Source organism: Cottoperca gobio, chromosome 14 (assembly GCF_900634415.1).
Source record: "Cottoperca gobio chromosome 14, fCotGob3.1, whole genome shotgun sequence".
NCBI lineage: Eukaryota > Metazoa > Chordata > Actinopteri > Perciformes > Bovichtidae > Cottoperca > Cottoperca gobio.
Window position 1 is genome coordinate 17,362,664 of NC_041368.1, and position 20,208 is coordinate 17,382,871.

The window sequence follows — 20,208 nt, forward strand, 5'->3', positions numbered from 1 at the left end:
TACACTCATTTTTATCACCAAAATGATCCAAACCTAGAATCTGTCTTGCAGGAACTAATGAGCTCTAAATGTGCACACGGGAAAGCAGGGCTGAGGAATATGATGATAAAGTGCATACTCTAAGATCATCCCAGTGAAATTGCCTGCTTTGAAAAACGCCTGTTGGGGTGTGGGGGGGGGGGGAATGTTGTAAATCACTGAGCAGCACTGTTTTATAGTATTGTGGGGTTTAAAATATGTTTTGCATTTATGTGGTGAAGTGCCTTCATCGGTCATGTATTTCATTTGCTGGACTCGCCCAACTTCCTTTCTGGTTTTTTTTGTGTTCAATTCCGCTTGGAAAGATATTTGCCAAGAAAATAAAACTCCCAGATCAATAAAAACTAAAAAAAAGAATGATGTCATAACTAATAATGTCGATAATGCTTAGATGTTGTCTCAGTCACATGACACAGGTGTTTCATTGCCAAGCCGGTTTCAACAACAAAAAGAGTCCTCGGGGCCGGAGGAGGAACACACAGCAGCTGCAGAACGCATCAGAGATGATGAATGTCCCTCTAAACAACAAGGCCTCTGTTTAAAGTCTGCCTCTTTGACTTTTTCCTTTTTCACTGTGGAAATCCTGTCTGAAATGACCCTCTCCTGTGTGTCTCTCCTTATGGGTTACATGACATAATTCTGACTAAAAATACATCTTTAAAAAAAACAACTGAAGGAAGCTTCATTTTCTGACTTCCTTTGTAAAAGGTAATGTGCGAGTGAAAAACACAAATTACAAAGCCATGTTTACTATGAAACACTGTTTCCTTTTTGTTTCTGTTCACCAAACCGTTGGTAAAAAGTTAGAGACTTTTAAAATTGGTTTACTTTAAGTAACTTCCATCCTCAGCCAGCAGGGGGCAATCTCCTCCCAGTATGATCGCTAGCTAGAGTAAAGTAAATTAAATGTTTTATACAGGTTCTTGCCCTGCCACCAGATAGATTAATCACAGCTACAATCACATTTGACATGCCAAAAATGACTAGGAGGTCCCAGTGAAACATGAAGCCAACCAATACATCATCACTCCCTTGCCCGTTTCTGCATATAGCACATGGCATGAAACTTGTAAGCATTCACTTTATTGGTGCTTTTTTTTGTTTTTGTTTATCCCAGTGCCAAAGTTCAGTAAAATAAATGTACTGTAATGTATCATTAAGCATATCCTCAACACAAGCAGCATCTGCTGTGCCCTGCATGGGGCTAAAAGTGACTGTAAATGTGTCAACCTGAACAAGTTGTTACATTCACAAAAGGATAGCAGATACACAACAAAATGACCAAATCAGATTATCATTCTACTCTCTAACTCTGCTTAATCGTTAACTTTGCTCGTTTACACAGAATTAGTGTTTAACTAGGCAATTCCTCACGATCGGACCAAATCCATGACGCTAAACTAGAATGGTATTCTGTGAGCGCAGACTTCCACCAAGGCCAATAGTGCATTCACATGCTCCTCGGATGGTCACATTTCCAGAGTCGGGCAGTCGTTCTATTGACTTTGCTGTGTTCATGAGCTTTAAGTCGTAATGTGGAAACAACACGGACGCTGGAAAGAAGATGCTTTTTGGCCTATTTTAGGTGTTTCCAGTGTTTCCAGTGTTTCCAGTGTCTGCGTGACAACGAAAAGCATAAATGGTATAAATGACATAAGAGTTTAGTTTATTTAATAAAAGAGCACCTGTTCAATGTGAAAAGTGAGTTGTGAATATATAAAACAAAAAGAAAGAATATACATATAAATAAAACAATCATTAAAAAAAAAAGAAATCTGTCAAAGCGAACCCGTTTTAGCCATTTGTGCATGGTGGGAAATATTAGAGTGTGACACATCAAAGGCTCTCTGCTAGTGTGAAGGAGAATAGCTTCTTACAAGGACTCGGCTAAATAAATGTTCACAGAGTGATAACAGTGATACGATGTGTTACAGAGGGGATTTTGCCCGGATATGAACACAGGTGTGCCTTGAGATTTTGGCTTGGTCTTTGGTGTGCCTTAGCCACAGAAGGTTCTGGAACCTCTGCTTTAGAGTACAAGGGTACCAGCCCCATGTTAGTCTTCAAAGCAGTGTTCTCTCTTTGTGTGAATTCCACAGTGACTAAAATGAGGGTATGGACCTGAGTTTTCTTTCTGTTTCTAAACAGTTCCTTATTCACTCGCTGTCGGCTCTGTAGCGTTTAGGACAAGGTGAAAATGTGCCAGGCGAAAGATGCTGTCAGTTATTTTAGGGCTAAACTGGGATTAGTACATCGCTCATGGTGACCTAACGGCACAGATAATGCCTACTTCTTAAATCCGGCCACCATGTACAATCAAACAATGACCTGATATAAGGGGATGGATTAGCAGAGTATATATGGTAACATATTGAATACGGCATATATCAGGGGAACCCCTGTGGCTACTCATCTAGGTCTTATGGCTAATGACTGCACTGGGTGAGTGCACCATGATCTGCTGTAAGGAGATTTGGACATTGAAGCATGGCATATTTAAAACATGGAGGCTAGGGCTTAACTAAAAATGTATAGAATGGTACCTATAAATTGAGAGTTGTAGAAATTGTTAAAAGTCTGCAGTGCAATACATTGAAATCAAAAAGTCAAATGAACCTAATATTTATACAGTGGATGTCGAGTGCTCCTGTTTACCTACTCGCTCACTGTTTTACGTTCAATGTTTCCATACCCTCCTATACATTCAGTTAAGGTACAAGATTTATACACTGTAACTCTAGGACAACACTGGCCATGCCATGAGGGAGCCCTGCTGGCCTATGAGACCCCTCAGTGATTTATGACAGGATTATGTATTCCTCTAATCTGCTATCCAGGTCATGCAGTGATGGTTCAGACCTTGGTTAAATGTTATGTTTATGTAGTTATACTACTTCTACAACTTGTTTTTTGTTTTTTTACAAGCCTCTCCTAGAAGCCCTTTCTCATATTGTCTTTGTGCATCTGCCTGAGATGGTGAACTTCACAATAAAGAAGCTTCTTAAGGTGTCATGTTCACTTACAGGTCTGTGGTATAGGAACAATGTTGCAGTGTTTTTAATCTCCAAGATATACAGTACTTGTATCTGATAGCTTTAATCGTGTTATTATCTTATTGCTCCTAGTAAAGCCTTTTAAGTCAAATAAAGCATGAAGCTGTATTATGAAGCTCAACTTCTTTAATTCAGTGTGTATACAGTGTGAAAATGATATGGGTAATGTTGCATGTCCTCCATCAAAGGGTCAAAGGTCGCACATCAATTACCACCAAGTAATCAATATAAAGCAGAGTCACAAATTCTACTACTGTATCTTATTATTGACGGTATGTCTTGAGCGCCCCTCTAAGAACTGATTTACGTTTCACTGGCAGCTTATCCATACTGATGCACGGTACACGTGTCCCGCAGCTGTGCTGTCGCCTCCTTACCTTGGCTGCGCTGATCTGTTCTTTCCTGAACCTCTCCAGAGGCATAATCAGCACATCGTTGGCATTCTCGATCTAAGGGCGCACACACACACAATATTATATGATGCCAGACATGACGACAAAGGACTAACCCACTGACAATTTCTTAGTTTACCAGATAACCGATAATATTCCTTATAATTCTCTGGGTCACTCTCACCATACGTGTTCTCTCATCCTCCAGGTTCTGCAGGACCGCTGCAAACTCCTGAAGAGACTTGGCTAAGGACGGAGAGAGAGAGAGAGAGCGAGAGAGAGAGCGAGAGAGAGAGAGAGAGAGAGAGAGAGAGAGAGAGAGAGAGAGAGAGAGAGAGAGAGAGAGAGAGAGAGAGAGAAAGAGAGAGAGAATTGGAAAGAGACAGACAGTTGGTATTTCAAACAGATATCATGAGAGAGACACAAGTACAGGCAAACAGAAAGACAGATAGTGATTGAAGAGAGTGATCAGGGATGAAGCTTTGTTTGTGCTCTTAGACTTCTTACAAATGTTTCTGAACTCATGACACAGCAGAGTAATTAACTGGAAATGAAACCACAATTTAGATGGTTTGTTTCTATGGTGCTTTCACAGCGAGCACAGCGCTTGTTTCCGTACTCGCTGGCAAGCGGGGACCGGCTACATTGTTTTGGCTCAGAGGTTCCACTTCAATTGCCTCCATCCCTGTCCAACACTTCACACGCACACACTTAGTTCTTCAGATGTAGTGAGTGCACATACATACTGAGCGTGTGCAGGTATATAGACAGGGGGTTTATTCCTTATTTGTCACAACACACACACACACACTTTCACTCTACTATACTTTTCAACATCAGACTTCAAGTTACAGGATTTAGTTCTTGGAAGTTATATCCAATTAAAAGGGAGCGTAACTTCTAGACTATGCAAGGAATGCATTGAAAAATCTTTTACAAAGCTCATGAAATGCAGTCAAACCTTTCAGTAGGCTCAATCACACATTCTTTATCAATCACATGGAATAATAAAAATGTAGAGTCTATTTGTAGGCTATTTTCCATTGCTATGTAAGGCAACTTTTTCTTTTTTTAATAAATAAAAGTTGTAGATCCAGTTGGAGTGACATCATCATCGGAGAGAAAGAAACACGTTTTGACAAGAGTATGAAAATTAATATTCTTAAAACAACAGTGCTGTCGTGCAGCAAGCTGTTCAGGAAAGATAGCTGGGGTTAGTTAAACAACAGTAGTGGGTGGGTCAGGTCAGTGAGACGCTGCAGCCTGCACAGACAGAGCCAGGCAGCATGAGAGGGTGTGGTGACTGCTGCACGTTTCACTGCAGGCACAAAGAGCAGTGCAAGGCCTGGATGAGTTTAGGTGGAATTAGGAGTCATATTCTCATGTACTGTAGACCATTATCACATTAAGATGACACCACTATGAACCAATATGTTAGGGTTAGGTCAGTATGAAGCTTAGAATACTGGTTTGATAGCAACATTAAGAAGAAGAAAAAGAAACAGGATATATACAACAGGCTTAAGCAAGTAGCATAATGTATATTTGTTGTATTATAGAGGATAAGGGAACAATGACATTACAAACATGATTGTATATCTTGTATAAATGAAGCTTTTATTGTGGAGAATATGCAGAAATCTACACTGTAAACTGAACTGTAGTTCTCATGTTGTCAACCCAACAGATGTGCATGATGCCACTGGAAAAATCTACTTATTGATTGTTAGCACATGACATAATGACATAATGACAACAGACAAATGAAGGTGAAGGGTGAGGATGAGGCTTTTGCACCATTTGACTGGTTTCACCTTCTGTATTTTGCCCAAATCCAGAGAAAAGTTCATTTAGAGGTAATGATATAAATATTATATCATTTGGGGCTTAAAAATTCAAAATGGAAATGAATAAAATAAAGATGAATGATGACCACTAGTGATAATAATACAACAATGGGGCTGCACATTCAAATAACAGAGCAATGATCACAATATTAAGCTTTATAGCAAATGTACTATAAGTCTCACTTTGTTTAGTTTGTATGGCTGTTCATTAGTTGCTGAATAGGCTTTAAATGTGTCAGGGAATGGCCTGGCAGTTAAACTGACATGACTTTTCATATGCTTTTTATAATTTGCCATTGTGTTCCACTTGATAGCGTTCATATAATAATACGTTTTGATACAAGGAAGCACGAAGGAAGCACAAAGGAAGCACGAAGGAAGCACGAAGGAAGCACGAAGGAAGCACGAAGGAAACACGAAGGAAGCACGAAGGAAGCACGAAGGAAGCACGAAGGAAGCACGAAAGAAGCACGGATGTAACATGAATGACGAACCGACCAGGAACACTGGGACAGACAGGGATATATACATACAGACACTAATCAAAGAAACGAGACACAGCTGGGGGAGAAAGGCAAAGACACAAGGGCAGGGTGACACAGGACACAGGAGGATGTCAACAATCACAGAAGAAGGAAAAACACAAGGACAGAAAGTAAAACAAGACATGACACAAGGAGGAGTGAACATTTCAAAATAAAACAGGAAGCAAGTACAACAAGATCGTGTTGCGATATTGGAAGGAACTATCATTTCTACATCATTATTCTAATTTCCATTCAAAAGCATTAAAATGATTATGGGGGATATTTTGAAAGGACAAACTGATTTTTTCTCAAGTCTGTAGAAAAGGATTTGTAATCCAGGACGTCTCTGCAGCACCTCAACACTCAATTTAAAATGGTATCTTGACACACATCTCGCCTTCTATAAATATTGCATTGCAAATAATTGCAAATAATTCTACATAGTGATGATATGACTTTCCTATTTCAGTGACTGACAACACACATGTCTACTGTCTATTTACAGGCTTTCCTCTGCTGGTAAAGGGAATATATTGGATTTCATATCAGCAAGCTCACCTATGCATATCTCATCATCCGTCTCAGCATCTCCGATACACTGGAATTTAAACTCGTTGAGTGAGTCAGCAAACTTCCTCTTGGCTGTTGACAGACCTGAGAGAAGGGAGAAAGGAGAGAAAGGGGCAGATAAGTTTACTGATGTTTCATTTCACCAGTGAGGAAACTTTACAGACGGCAGGTTTTTTTTTTGGTTTTTTTTGCAAAAGCCATGTTTTATATAAAGCTTTGTATTCTTACTTTTTACTTTAGTTACCTGGCCTAAAAACATGTAATACGCCCATGGAAGACTACGTTACTCTCTTGTCCTGATTAGGCTTTTATTATTATTATTATTATTATTATTATTATTATTATTATTATTATTATTATTATTATTATTATTATTATTATTATTATTATTATTATAATAGAGAAAGTGAGAGCGAGTGGAAAGAGGTTAAATGCAAACAGGCGAATACTGTGAGTAGATCCCCAGTGGTGTTAGTGAGTGCGTGTGCGTGTGCGTGTGCGTGTGTGTGTGTGTGTGTGTGTGCGTGTGTGCGTGTGTGTGTGTGTGTGTAAAAAAGTTCCATTAAACTTAAGTCACACTAGCCAAGTGAGGCGGTGAAAAGCCTCGGACAGATGGATGCCTTTCAAATAATACATGAGGCGCTAAGAGCTCCTAGGAGACACACACTCACAGCCAGTTTGGCTTCCCGTCCATTTAAACTCAAGGCAGTCACCTTCACAACAATATTTCCTGTTGCCGTACTGGCCGAGGTCTGCGACATGTACAGGCTCGGAGTGAAAGAGTCATTTCTCATCACTATTAAAACTTAAAATGATGACCATAACTATTGATGCTTTGGCTGATTGTAGTATAGTAACAGTATAACGTGGTCAACCCCAGCAGGGAGTTCCCACTGTTCCAGAGAGAGGAGGATAGAGAAAATGTACACTTGCAAAAGTGTATTGCGGAGGAGTTTTGTAAACTACTGAAGATAAAGACGAGAATGCAGAGACATAAAGAGGGAAAGAGGATAGATCAAGAGTCTCTTGGAAAGACAGATGGGAGTCAGGGAAAGGACACTGAGTGTAGAGAGAGAAGACAGACAGAGTGTAATTGACCATGTTCGTGTAAATAACACACAACGCAGATATTTGTGTGTGTGTGTGCGTTTGGAAAGATCTGGTGCAGCTTGCCAGTCTACAAAATGAAACACAGACCTAGGAGTTGCTACATGTGCTGCCAGAAACACACACACACACACACACACACACACACACACACACACACACACACACACACACACACACACACACACACACAGTAAAGCACTCTGCCCCAGCCGCTCTGTAGCATCAAAATAACTAAAGTATAAATACGTAATACGTATAATACTGCAATTCCATGTATACTGTCACAATTCACGCAGTCTTATTATTTATTGTGAACACATACAATAAAATTTAAACTATAACAAAGTCAGAGAAAACAAAAGTGTCACTCACCTGTTGACTGACTATTTTTGTTATAAACTTAATCTCGTATTAAATCTGACACGGTGTATGGTGGTGGCGTGTAGTGGACGAATATTAAATAATTACAGAAATCAGACAAATACAGCAGTTTTCACTAACTTGTGGTGCCGCTCTCAAGCAAATAAAAATGTGTTTAGGTATAAGACAGCATGGCGTTTCTGTTTTCAAAGCACAGTCTGGCCTGCTCCTTCAAAGCTATGGATGCACACACAGCAGCTTTAAGGTCAGAAATGTCAGCACCTGGCAAAGTCATCTGTGACAGCCAATCAAAAGCCCAGTGAAAGCTCTACCGACATAACAGGGTGTTATTGTGCTGTACTTGTTAATAATTCATTGGGAAAAAAAAAAAAATGTGAAGGGGAAGGCAGGGAGTCATTATTTTTGCATGTTTGAAAAGCACTGGTGCAGCAGTAAAGTGATAATCAACCCCAAATCCTTTGATTATTGAACACATGCTTTTTTTTTTAAGACTGCTCCTGAAGTGCCTGTTTTAGACCACACATTGTACACTAACCTGGGTGGCCTGAGTGTCTATATGCTATGTGTCCACAAGAGCTAAACAGAACTATATCTCTTTCTACACTGTCCTCCTCCTCACTCTTGCTTCTCTGCTCTCTATTTATTTTTGGCCTCCTTCTCCTTTCTGCCACCGACAGTTCCTCTCAGCACCTTGTGAGTGAAACGTGCCTCTAGTTGTTCATTTCTCCCACTCTGGCTCCCGCCACACTTCACGTGCTCTCCTTCGTAAACACCACGACCGGCCACAGACAGAGGAGTAGGCAAACAGACGGGCATTTAAAAAAAAAAACACGGCCTCAGAAACACTCCATCCACATCTACTTCATTTTACCATTTCATACATTATGTTCTGCCGCCATCAGTAGGTTTCAGCTGAACATTCAGTTGCTTGTAGCAAACACTACTGACAAGTACTATTATTTAAAAGGCAAATTAAAATGATTAAATATTGTTAAATACTTTTTTCTAAAGTGCATTACACATGTGAGCTCCCACTTTATCACATGTGTACGTGTTCTGTTGCTGACTGGTGGCAGAACCGTCTGCACTATCCGTATCAGCATCAGTGAACCAGTTTTCTTTTTACTTAATAAAAGAAAAAAACTTTAATTTAGCATCAAGCTCAAATTTATGTGGTTGTTTAAACTGTCGTAAATTGAAATGCACCTCAAGCGGAGCATTAAAAAACATTATGAAAACATTTCAATAGATTTTGATAGGGGGAGTATCCCTTAACCTGTAAAACTAAATGCTGGCAGAGGCACATTATAGACCATTATATTTTACGTGTGCATTAAAAAGTACAACACTCTCAACCGTTTTGGCACCACTAAAATAAGCATCCAAAAAGTTGATATTGATTCTGAGCAGAAAGTGCTCAACACCTTTAAGAGCGAAGTCATTAGGAGTTATGGTTCATTTCCATTTTACGTGCAAAGTCACAGTAAAATTGTGTCGTCTGGGGGAAGTGGAAAGGGAGTTGCCTTTCGTATTGCGCATACTATGGTGACTTTTGAGTGTCAGTTTCAAAATGGCTAAAAGAAAAAAACCTGAAATGGTGTAATGTCAAAAAAAAAAGGAAATATTTGTTTCATTACGATGTCTTAAAGTTAGCTAACTTTGTCTCCAAAGCTTAAAGAAATATGTCCTGCCTTGAACCATTTAGTCACCATTTGCAACCTATGGGAAAAATGGAATATGTATATACATTATGCTGTGGACATTAAAGGTTGTAGTATTATACTTTGGAAACAATACGTTCAAGTTGCATCACTCAAAACTGTGATGAAAAACCAATTTGCAAGCATGCATTTGCGTTTAGCTTACTTGCCCTTGGAGGATGTCTCACGGGTAAATTCTGGCAAACGACGTCATGAGGTAATGTTAGAATTGTTCTGGCTCGTGTACGCAGATACCTCATGCATGTCCTAATGCTCCCCGTAGCTATGTTCTCGATAGATGCTGGCACCGGTACCACGCTCGGACACATGCAAACTCACATATACATTAATCCGTCGGTACACAAGCACACGTCAGCTCAGAGCACGGCTCTCAGCTCACTCTAGACTATGCTTCTAAATCCAAAACACATTTTTGGCCCAAATGATTCCGTAAGATTTTGTCCAACACAAATGAATTACTCCAAAACTAAGAAAGAATTACATGTCACAACAAGAACATTGTCCAGAGAAGCTTTTGTGTAAAAGACTGTCTACTATACATGTAGTGAGCACTGACGCCTTACCATTTATGGTACTGTAGCCATTTCGTTTCAGGGAATCACAAGTTCAAACCCCAGGTTAAAAGATAGCAGTACATACTTACATGCAGATAGAAGTAACATTTAAAAGTATATTGAGGACTGGGTGGAGCATCATTTCATACCTGCAGCCACTAATCGCAGCTGCCATGTGTGTTTAAGTGGTAAAGGATCCGTTTGTCCAAATTACTAAAAAGAAAATAAATCTCTCATACATAGTGATATTTATGGCTACAAGGGAAAAGTAAAACAAGCAATGTTTTTGGAGAGAATTTGTATTAAAACATATGTTTGTACAATACTAAACCAGCGCCTTTTAGGGGCCTTTTTTTGCCTTAATTTCAAAAAGTGGTTCATGGGGGTCGGTGTCTTAACTCTTAGGCTACGGGCCGCCCTGACTTTATTTTTTGTCTAACTCCGGCCCATTTAGACTATACATATATTCATTAATGTGGACAATCCATGTAAATAAAACCCCCAGGCTGAACTGAATTATATGGTATGTTCCCCCAGCTGCTACAGCAGCATTCCAGCATTGGTATGGCTGCGTAGGTCTGTTGTTTAAGTGATAAAAATCAACCATTGGTTGGAAAATATTTGAAACGTCTTGAATATGCAACATAAGATTTGGAGCTGAAGAGGAAAAAAAGACACATTGTTGGGCGTTCCTTGATGCCAGATGCACGATGATGATGACATGCTGTCCCTGTTATTTAGTGTTCGTGCAATGTGTGTGTGTGTGTGTGTGTGTCTCCATGTCCAGGCAGGAAGGACATCTGAGGACAGTGACAAAGCTAAAAATAAGTGGCCCTGTTGACACTTGCCTCTCTGTCTTCTTCCCCTTTTCTTTCACACTTGTATGACAGAGACCCACACCCCCCCCCCCCCCCCCCCATTCTTCTCCCTCACTCCCTCATGACAAAGCCCAGTGGAGACGCATACAAACAAACTGTGGCGACATCGCTAAAACTCTTACGACAGTCAAACTTATTTGGAAGAGAGAAATGATTACTCAAACTATCTGTTGGAAACATCCAACATAGTTTACGAACTGAAGAAAATTCAGGTGAAATGATAAGCATTGAACAGCGATGTCTGTACGGTCAGCTGTAACGTAGGGATACTACAGGTGCTTTGTTACTGCAACACATTAAAACACAACATGTGACAGTGCAGGGCAAGAGGGCAAAGGGTGGTCAGCATAGTCACTCCTTTTTGAGCGTTACACAGATATTTCTTAAAGAGGGTTGGCTTGTCATGTGTAGCATTACTTATGAGTGGGAATCCTGTCAGTCTTAAATCTGCCTGTCACATTCTCTGCCTGCAGTTTAACAATGCCATTTGAGGGACAGTGGTTTGGATACTGCTGAAATAAAGAATCCTGCTCAAAAAAGTACAGGGAAAACACACACATAGCACTGTAAGCTACACAAAAGGAATGTGTAATTAACCACAACCATGCAGCAGCACTGTACAACGACCGCTATGTGTATTAACTCACACACACACACACACACACATACGCAGTCGAAAGAATGGGCCTGTGTGATATCAACAGGATATCCAGCAGTACATGGAACTCTGCAGTAGCTTTGTTCAACAAGCATGTGAATAGAAACCCTATTCATCGAGAGGGACAAACATTCTCTCACACACACACACACACACACACACACACACACACACACACACACACACACACACACACACACACACACACACACACACACACACACACATTCATCTGTGGGGACAAAGACAGATTTCAGTCTCCTCATCTAATTCTTTACATGACCCAGCAGCCAAGCAAAAGACTGTAAATTCATACCACACACACACACACACACACACACACACACACCACACACCACACACCACACACACACACACAAGTTATGTTTTTCTCATAGAATCTTGTGATTTAACAGGATGTCACTTCCTATACTGGCTACATCTGAGTAGCAATGGATTGACATATTCTAATGTCCAGATAAAGTGATCTAGTATAGTGTTTTACTTGAGACACTTTAATTTTGATCTTGAAGAAATGACCATCACGGTGTAAATATGACTTTGAACTGCTGAAAAATTACTTATTATGTGTTTATTATATGCACAAAACTGAATATCCCAATATGAATTGTTAAGAATTAAAGAAAATCTGTTAACGATACATTTTAAGCCAATTTAATTGGGTTTTTTTAATCATGTTTCACACTCACAGATGATTTCTACTCATATGCAGTGAGTGCTGCTCTGTATAGTTATATATGTTGCACTACAACGCTAGCAGGCTGAGGTGCGCACGACGCAGTAGAGTGCAGTAAAGGACGGTTGAATTTTGCTGCCAAATCCCTTCGCTCTGCTTAGTAAAATCCTGTAAAACTCACCCAAATATCTGACAGCCAACGACCTCACCCCTTGGCCAAAATACTTTTCTGTCAGTGGGAAAGAAAGACAGAGAGGCAGAGGGAGGGACGTACACACACACATACACACACAGAGGGAGAGTCTCATACCGGAAAGGTCAATACTGTCAAACTCAAATATCATCCCTGTGGCATCCTGATAGCTTTATGCTGAAACGAACACACTCTAATTGAAACCTTGTGAGTTTGAATCTAATATAATCTCTGCTCAGCCCTCTTTCCTTCCTCAACAATAAAGCAGGAGTGGCTTGAGGTCAACTTTTAAAAAAGGAAAAACCCAATGTAAGTGAACATGATCAAACGTTGTGCACGAACCTACAGTACACGGCCGGGCTTTCCTGTCGGACAGAGAACACAAGGTCAGTTTGCCATTTAGCGCGGCGGAAACATGACGTTCAGGGCAACAATAAACCAGGAAAGAAGAGGAGATGGCTTCTTTCAGGCGTTGCCATGGTAAGTGCAGGTTTGGGGGGGGGGGGGGGGGGAGAGAGAAGAGGTCAAAAGTCACCCTTCGTCTGTCCATTCTGCTCAGTCAGCTTTATGGGAAGCAGACTGGGTCGGTCCACGTTGACGCACAACATATACCGTCTCATCGCTCTTGTGCCCACAGTGGAGCATATATGATGATTAAGGTCAAATCTGACTATGAGTGTAGATCCTGTTACAGACCCACATTTCAGGTCCATCATCCGCCTGTAATGCGATCCACCAACACAGCTGGAGAATAGTAGAAGAAGAAAAAGCTAACCGCTGTTCAGTAACATTGTTTCTATACCATCTAATACCTTGTCTTGCATTCCCTGCAGGCTGTGTAAAGTGGGTTAATGTTTAGAGGTTAAGGGTGGATTACTAATCCCAGTAGAATTCAACCACTTCAGTCGTTGGAATATGGTTAACTTGAAAAACGGCACGCAAGCGTGTATTCCAAAAGTACAATTTCCAAATGTTTTAATATAGGGTTACAAGAAAAGTCACATCCAAGCCCGTTTCAACACTATGCGAGTTTGGGTTGGATGCAACAGCGATAACGTCACTTCAGAGATTGAAAAACAGAGCGAGAGATTGGCAGAGAAATGGGGAGAAAGAGAGGAAAACAGAGCTCAGACTTATGATTTATGTCATCACCTTTTAACGGCACAACAGGTATGTCATCAGGACAAGCTGCTGCCAAGATGTTCGAAACTACTGCCAGGCTAAGGCTAACTCTTCACACAAACATCCCTGCACACATGCAGGAGACAAATGCATGCACACACATGCACACACATGCACACACATGCACACACATGCACACACATGCACACACATGCACACACATGCACATGTTCCAGGGTTTAATTAGAGTATTTCAAACTGATACTGCATGTCACATTACTAATATATTAGCGAGTTGTAAACATGAAAACATATACATCTTTTGGGGACCATGAATGTCTGTATATTTCACAGCCATTCAAAAGTTTCATTGGGAATTCAAGGCGTTTTTAGATCTATGGCCAAAACCTTATACACGTTGTAATGACAATGTGCAAATGAACAACTGTTTCTAGTTTTAGATTCAGTACTGGACACAATTTCCATTCTTTCTGAATATGATCCTCATTTTTACAGTATTCAAATCCATCAGAGGTTTAAGGTGACTTCAGATACAGAACAGTCTTTTATTTGCCACATAGCTCCACTTCCTATTACCAGCATGGTGTCCATGAGGCACACACACATCTGTGCACACACACACTCACAGACTTTCTACATACCTCTCAATCACGCACTAATTGGCGGCACTTGTATAAATATTCCTGGTGCTGGTTTAACTGCAGACTGACACACAGACCCCCCACCAACCCAACGCCAGTCATTCACTGTATTTTTAACATACGTTTAACCACAGAAGGCAGTGAAGAAGGAAATTAGGTAATATTATGGCCACAATTTACTACTTAAATTTGACACTGGTTTAAAATATATATATGTTTTAGTAAACCATGGATCATGAGTTTACAGCTTTAATTTGTATAAGACTTAAAGACTGAGAACCTAATATTTCATAAAACCTAAACATGTGTAACGTGGTTACAAATAAGTTTTGTTTGTATGTCCAAGACCCAGAACAGATTGACCATGAACATTTGTTTTTATATTTACTACGATAATGTTGTGAAAACCTTTGTGTGTTTGCCAGCAGCAGCTCTGTGGACCATAAACAGCACTAAACTGTGATGGAACTCCCTCACACATGGGGGAGTCCTGACAGTGTGCGCGCACACACACACGCACACACGCACACACGCCAACCCATGACACAGCACCAGAGTTGACAAAGCAGACCCGGCATTCACACACTGGAAACACTCCCTTTGTCAATCTCAGCAGATGGCTTTCATCCCATCTGAATGCATCAGTGCAGCGACTGAGGGTGTTACCAGAGTGTGTGTGTGTACTGTAAAAGTTTCACTGTAATTTGTCGAGAACAGTAAGAACCTTCTCATTTTCCCCCACACAGTAGGTCCGACCTGTCATGGAGCTAAACAATCTAAAAACAACACACACACACACCCTTAGTATCTTCATTCCTATGAACTGAGTGTGTAACTGCCCATCCCGAGGAGGAATCCCAAGGAAGAAAATAAAGGAAGGAGCAGAGAAAAATAAAAGCACGGAAAAACAAGATGAAACCATCTCCTATAAATCTCAGAAATGATAAAGTCAATGAAGCTCTGTGCTCGTGTATGATGGCTGTTCTTTGCCCTGTAATAGCACTTCGCTCATCAGAAACTGGCTGAATGGTGCTCGGAGGCCAACAAAGTGATTAACAATGGCCAAATGAAGCCTGGCAACAAAAAGAGCCTAACAATGACACGCACAGTCCCGACTAGAATGAATTGAGAGTCAGATGGTGGAGAGGGGGCAGGAATAGTTGGGGGGGTGGGGGGGGGGTGGGGGGGGAAACAGGGAGAAGCAAGAGGAACAAAGTCATAGTTTTAGTGAGGGACAGAGGGGACTGAGCTGAGAAACAGCTGTAGAAGAAGAAGGGATGTGAACCGTTTCTGGCTAGATTCAAAGAGAGGAAGAGGAATTAAACTATGTTTAAGGGGTGAAGGCATATTAAGGAAAGAGAAGCCTGGGGAAGAAGAAGAAATGTGTACAGATATGTTCCGATATTGCTGATTATGGACCTTTTGTGCATTGCGACTGTATGATACTTTCAACGTTGCAATGGATTTATGTCATATCCTTATCCTAAATGTTTGTTGTGTTGTTCACTTCATTCAATATAGTTCAGACTTTCAACTGGGGCTGCAAATAATGATTATTTTTTATCATCAATTCATCTGTTGATTATTCTTTTGTTTAATCTATTGATTTAACATTTACATCACAGGTTCCCAGAGACAAAGGCAACATCGTCAAATTGTTTTGTCACGATAAAAGTCCAAAACCCAAATATTTTCACATTTTTACATAACTTTTAATGATATTAAACCAAGAAAAATCAGCAACTTGAATGTATATCAAAAAAGGTCTAAGTGTTCAAATCAATTATTCAGCACTACGCCCTAAATATCGATATATCTGCCTCAAAATCCAGTATTGGTCGTGCTCTAACACTTCATATCTTCACCAGGACATGAAACATTGAACACTTTGCAGTCTGTGGGTGAAACTATATTACCGACCATATAATTGCATAATTGACTCTAATGGTTGGAAATGATCCGAGTAGCTTTGGGAATAAAACGAGAGAAACACTGTACATCATTGAGGCTTTCACGTTCTCCCTCCTCTTGTCCCAGGCCACATAGCTATCGTATCCTAGCAACATGCACAAAGAAGCCAGGCCACCACACGGAGCAGGAAGTTCAGTTTCTCTTTCTTTCGGGGATTTTTCTTCTTTTTTTTTTAAGTCTCTCTTCCTCTGTCTCCATCTGTTATCTTTTCCTCTCACTCTTTCGTTAGTTTTCAGTTTCAGCACTTGTATGCTTCCGTCACACTCTTCCACCTTCTCCCTCCCTCGCTTACTCTCCTCTTTCGACCTCTCCTCCCGCTCTGATTTTGGCACTGCCACGCCTGTTGCTGACGCAGCGAACAGAGACAACCGGGGAGGTTTTCCTCACTCTTTTTTTTTTCCTCTTCTTTTTTTTTTTTGTGGGGTGAAATCATCTGCTGGAAAAATCCACAGCAGGAATGCGGGACAATCCGACTTGGATTCAGAGCCAGAAATGCCCTGCTCCGGCTTAAACTGACCTCGTAATTTAACAGAAAACACCAAGTCTTCAGCCAGTTTCATAACATTCTTGTGAAGTGAGGAGAACACAGACACCACAAGTATCCCCCGAGTAGCATTTCCTCTAGAGCTTTATTCATGATGTTTGAGATGGTTTGCAACAAGCATTAGACGACGAAGCAAAGTGAAGAATAAATGTGCAAAACAAATTCAGATTATTTATAAATGATCAGTTTATCAGTGGAATCAAAGCATCATCCACTGTGTAGTGATTTGAGGCTGCACACAGTCACAACTTACTTCAGCTTTATGTTTACTGTGTTTTTATGTATCCCTCCATTTGTATTTAATTTGTTATTGTAGCTTCTGTTTCTTTTTTTGTAAAGCACTTGTAACATTGTAAAACAAATTGCTATTTAAAGTGTATTATCATTATTATTATTATTATTATTAATAATAATTGTATATAAAAAGGTGCTCTTCTTGTCACGTCACCAATAAATTGACCTCAGCTGAAATCATCATTTAATAGATTTCTGTCAATTGACCAATTCTGCACAAACCAATTAAACTTAAGAAATTGTTATGGTTCATTTCATCCCTATTTTCTGACATTGTAAAGGACCATAATCAAATCGTTTAGAAAATGAACGGTTGCTTAATTGCAAAATAATAATAATAACGAATGGTTGCAGCTCTAATAATGGTCACGTACCGATGGTCTGATAGCGTTCCCTGATATGATGACCGTGACTTAAAGACGGAGCCAAGGCATCCTCAGGAAATGAAAGAGAGTATTTGACCTTCCCGTTACACAGAGCTCACAGTGAGTGCACAGGATGCTTGAATCACACAAATACATACACTCTCATAGGCACACTCTCGTAGGCAAGGTGAGAGACACAGAGAAGGACATAAGAGCCAGAGGATGACAGGCTAGTGTTCCTTCTGTCGTGGCTGGCTATAGTTGTTCTGAGCTGCATTGGACAATCTGTTTTCCCGCTTGAGGTCATCGACAGTGGAACAGCGGAAACATGCGGAACATTTAGTCCTCATCATTATGTCAAGAGGTTGTGAATCAATCATATTAAAGCAACAATACTGAGGCGAAAAAATGCACTGTTCTCAAATAATGAACTAAAACAATTCAAGTACTGGTGGGTCGACGTGTAGTTCAGCAAGTCTCGTGCAAACACTTCCAACACAATGTTCAAGCGGCAGTCATCAGTGTAAAGGACTTTTGGGCACGCAATAGATCAGACCAGTATGGCAAGAGTAGTGATAGCAGAAAGAGAGAGGGTGGAAACCACACTAACCAGATTAGCTCTAGTCTCCAAATAGCCTTCGTCCACTTCCTCCCCTACGCCCGACACAAACCTGACCTCTGTTCCAGACGACAACGCCGCAAACGTAGAGCACAGCCCGCAACCCTCTCTGAGAGCTTAACTGTGACCTTGTGAGCTCAGTTATACTAAAAAGGCATCGTTCACTGCTGGTTACTTTGAAGAGGAGTCTTACCCTGCGTACCTGTATGTGGTGCATTCACATCAGGACTTAAAGATGTTAGATCTTTGGTGTTGATGAAAAATATTTAATGCCATTTATATGTTGGGGATATGTTGGCGTTCTTCCCATTGATATATCTTTAAATGTCTGTATATTAACAATTCACCACCTGCCTCGATAACTAAAAGTATTTACTAATTCAGTAACTATAATGGCCAGAGTACGAGGCATCAACAACCACACCATCTGATGTTTCTCTGGTGTATTGGTCAATAGCAAGTAAAGAAAGTGTTCAAGTTTCAATAGAGGCCTCACAAATCAGAGCACCTACTCAGGAAATGTTGTTGGCATCATGTTGATGCTGTGCCCTACATAAGTGTAATGTATTACAACTATAATAGCGATTATATCTTCCATATCAGTCTTAAACACATTACATGGTTAATGGAGTAGGCGATTCTTTAGATGCCAGCTCTACAACTTTTATGGATGGCAACCTCAATCGCAACTGAATTCTCGTATGAGATGCCAGAGGACTTAGCTGCCAACATGCAGTCTGAGTGCCACTGCCGACTGTGCTGAAGAGGTCTCGTACCAAGGCCACTCTTCTCCATCTAAGATGACACAGGACAGCAGCTTTGAACATGGATTCTGCGCAACGGTAACCAGGAAATAAATCAGCAGTCTCTAACAGGATTGGCTGAAATCCTCCCTGACCTCATTCCTTCAACTCTTCAGGGACGGAGGAAAGGATTAAGAGAAGCCAAAAAAAAAGTGAAAGACATAACCGAAGGTAAAAATGGGAAACAGAGGTTAATCATTGGAAGTCCTACCCTACTTTATTCTTTATTTCAATTCCAAAATATAATGGCTTGTAAAACCGTGAAAATTGGCAGTGAAATTAGGAAATAACGACCAAACCTTGTGGTCATAAAGCTGCTGCACTGAATCAGTAAATACGTTCTTACTGTATCAATGTGGCAAGCAGGAAAAATCAGCTGTTCTCGAGGTCTTACTTTTATTTTTTAACTGAGTTTTCAACCACATCTTATGGTTTTCATCAGGGACCAAAGTTCCATACTTAGGTCACATGATTGAGCCATTGTCATGACAACAGAGCTAACTGAGGAAGACCATGCGATTTGGTTGAAGGCTCCAGAGAAAGCTAGTAAGTAGACCTGGAGTTGAGATTATTTATCATAGAGCAGAAACATTAAGTCAATTAATCGAGTAGTAGAAAATTAAGCTGCAACTATTTTGATAATCAATTTATTATTATTTAAAAGCATTTTTTTTAAAGTAAAACTGTATTAAATTCACTAGTGTCAACTTCTCAACTATAAGGATTCCCTGCTGTTCTTTGTCAAATGTGATCACTTACTGAATACGTCGATATTTCGTCTTGGGTTCAAGATGTACACTTGACACTTGCAGCCCTAAATATTTCGTCAAAAGTATTCACGTTTCATACACAGTGCAGTTTAGTATGTCAAAGTGTTACAGCTGTGGATGTTGTTCAAACATAAAATGTTCCCAGGTTTAAAGCGGCCGCCTTCTCTAATTTTCTTTGTCGTTGCGCTGGGAAGTTTGAAACAGGAATTGCCAAACAAGAACAGGAAGAGGAAGTGGGTTCTCCATCCAGACATGTTTTCCAGCCAGAAAAACTCAACCCAAACGCTGACATGGGAACATTCTGCTAAATAATAGCACAGGAAATATCTTGTGTACTGTGGTGTCAAAGTGTTTATTTAGAATAAATCACTTAACAGTCAATACTGAATGGCTTACTGCAATCTCAGCTTCACATTGCTTTTCCTAAATAACAAATCT

The 20,208-nt window shown here is 40.3% G+C and overlaps 1 protein-coding gene across 4 annotated transcripts in view; it reads right to left on the reverse strand.

Annotated features, from left to right (window-relative positions):
- Nucleotides 1-20,208, reverse strand: part of LOC115018529 (rho GTPase-activating protein 26-like) — an 80,047-nt gene that overhangs the window by 39,507 nt on the left and 20,332 nt on the right. For all 4 annotated transcript variants that reach the window (XR_003833398.1, XR_003833397.1, XM_029447551.1 and 1 more), the window contains exons 2-4: nucleotides 6,417-6,512; nucleotides 3,669-3,730; nucleotides 3,470-3,541 (exon numbers count right to left, since the gene is read on the reverse strand). Coding sequence is in view for 2 of the 4 variants with exons in the window: in XM_029447551.1 (XP_029303411.1) it covers nucleotides 3,470-3,541; nucleotides 3,669-3,730; nucleotides 6,417-6,512 (230 nt within the window). In the remaining 2 variants the exon portion in view is untranslated. The remainder of the gene's footprint in view (nucleotides 1-3,469; nucleotides 3,542-3,668; nucleotides 3,731-6,416; nucleotides 6,513-20,208) is intronic.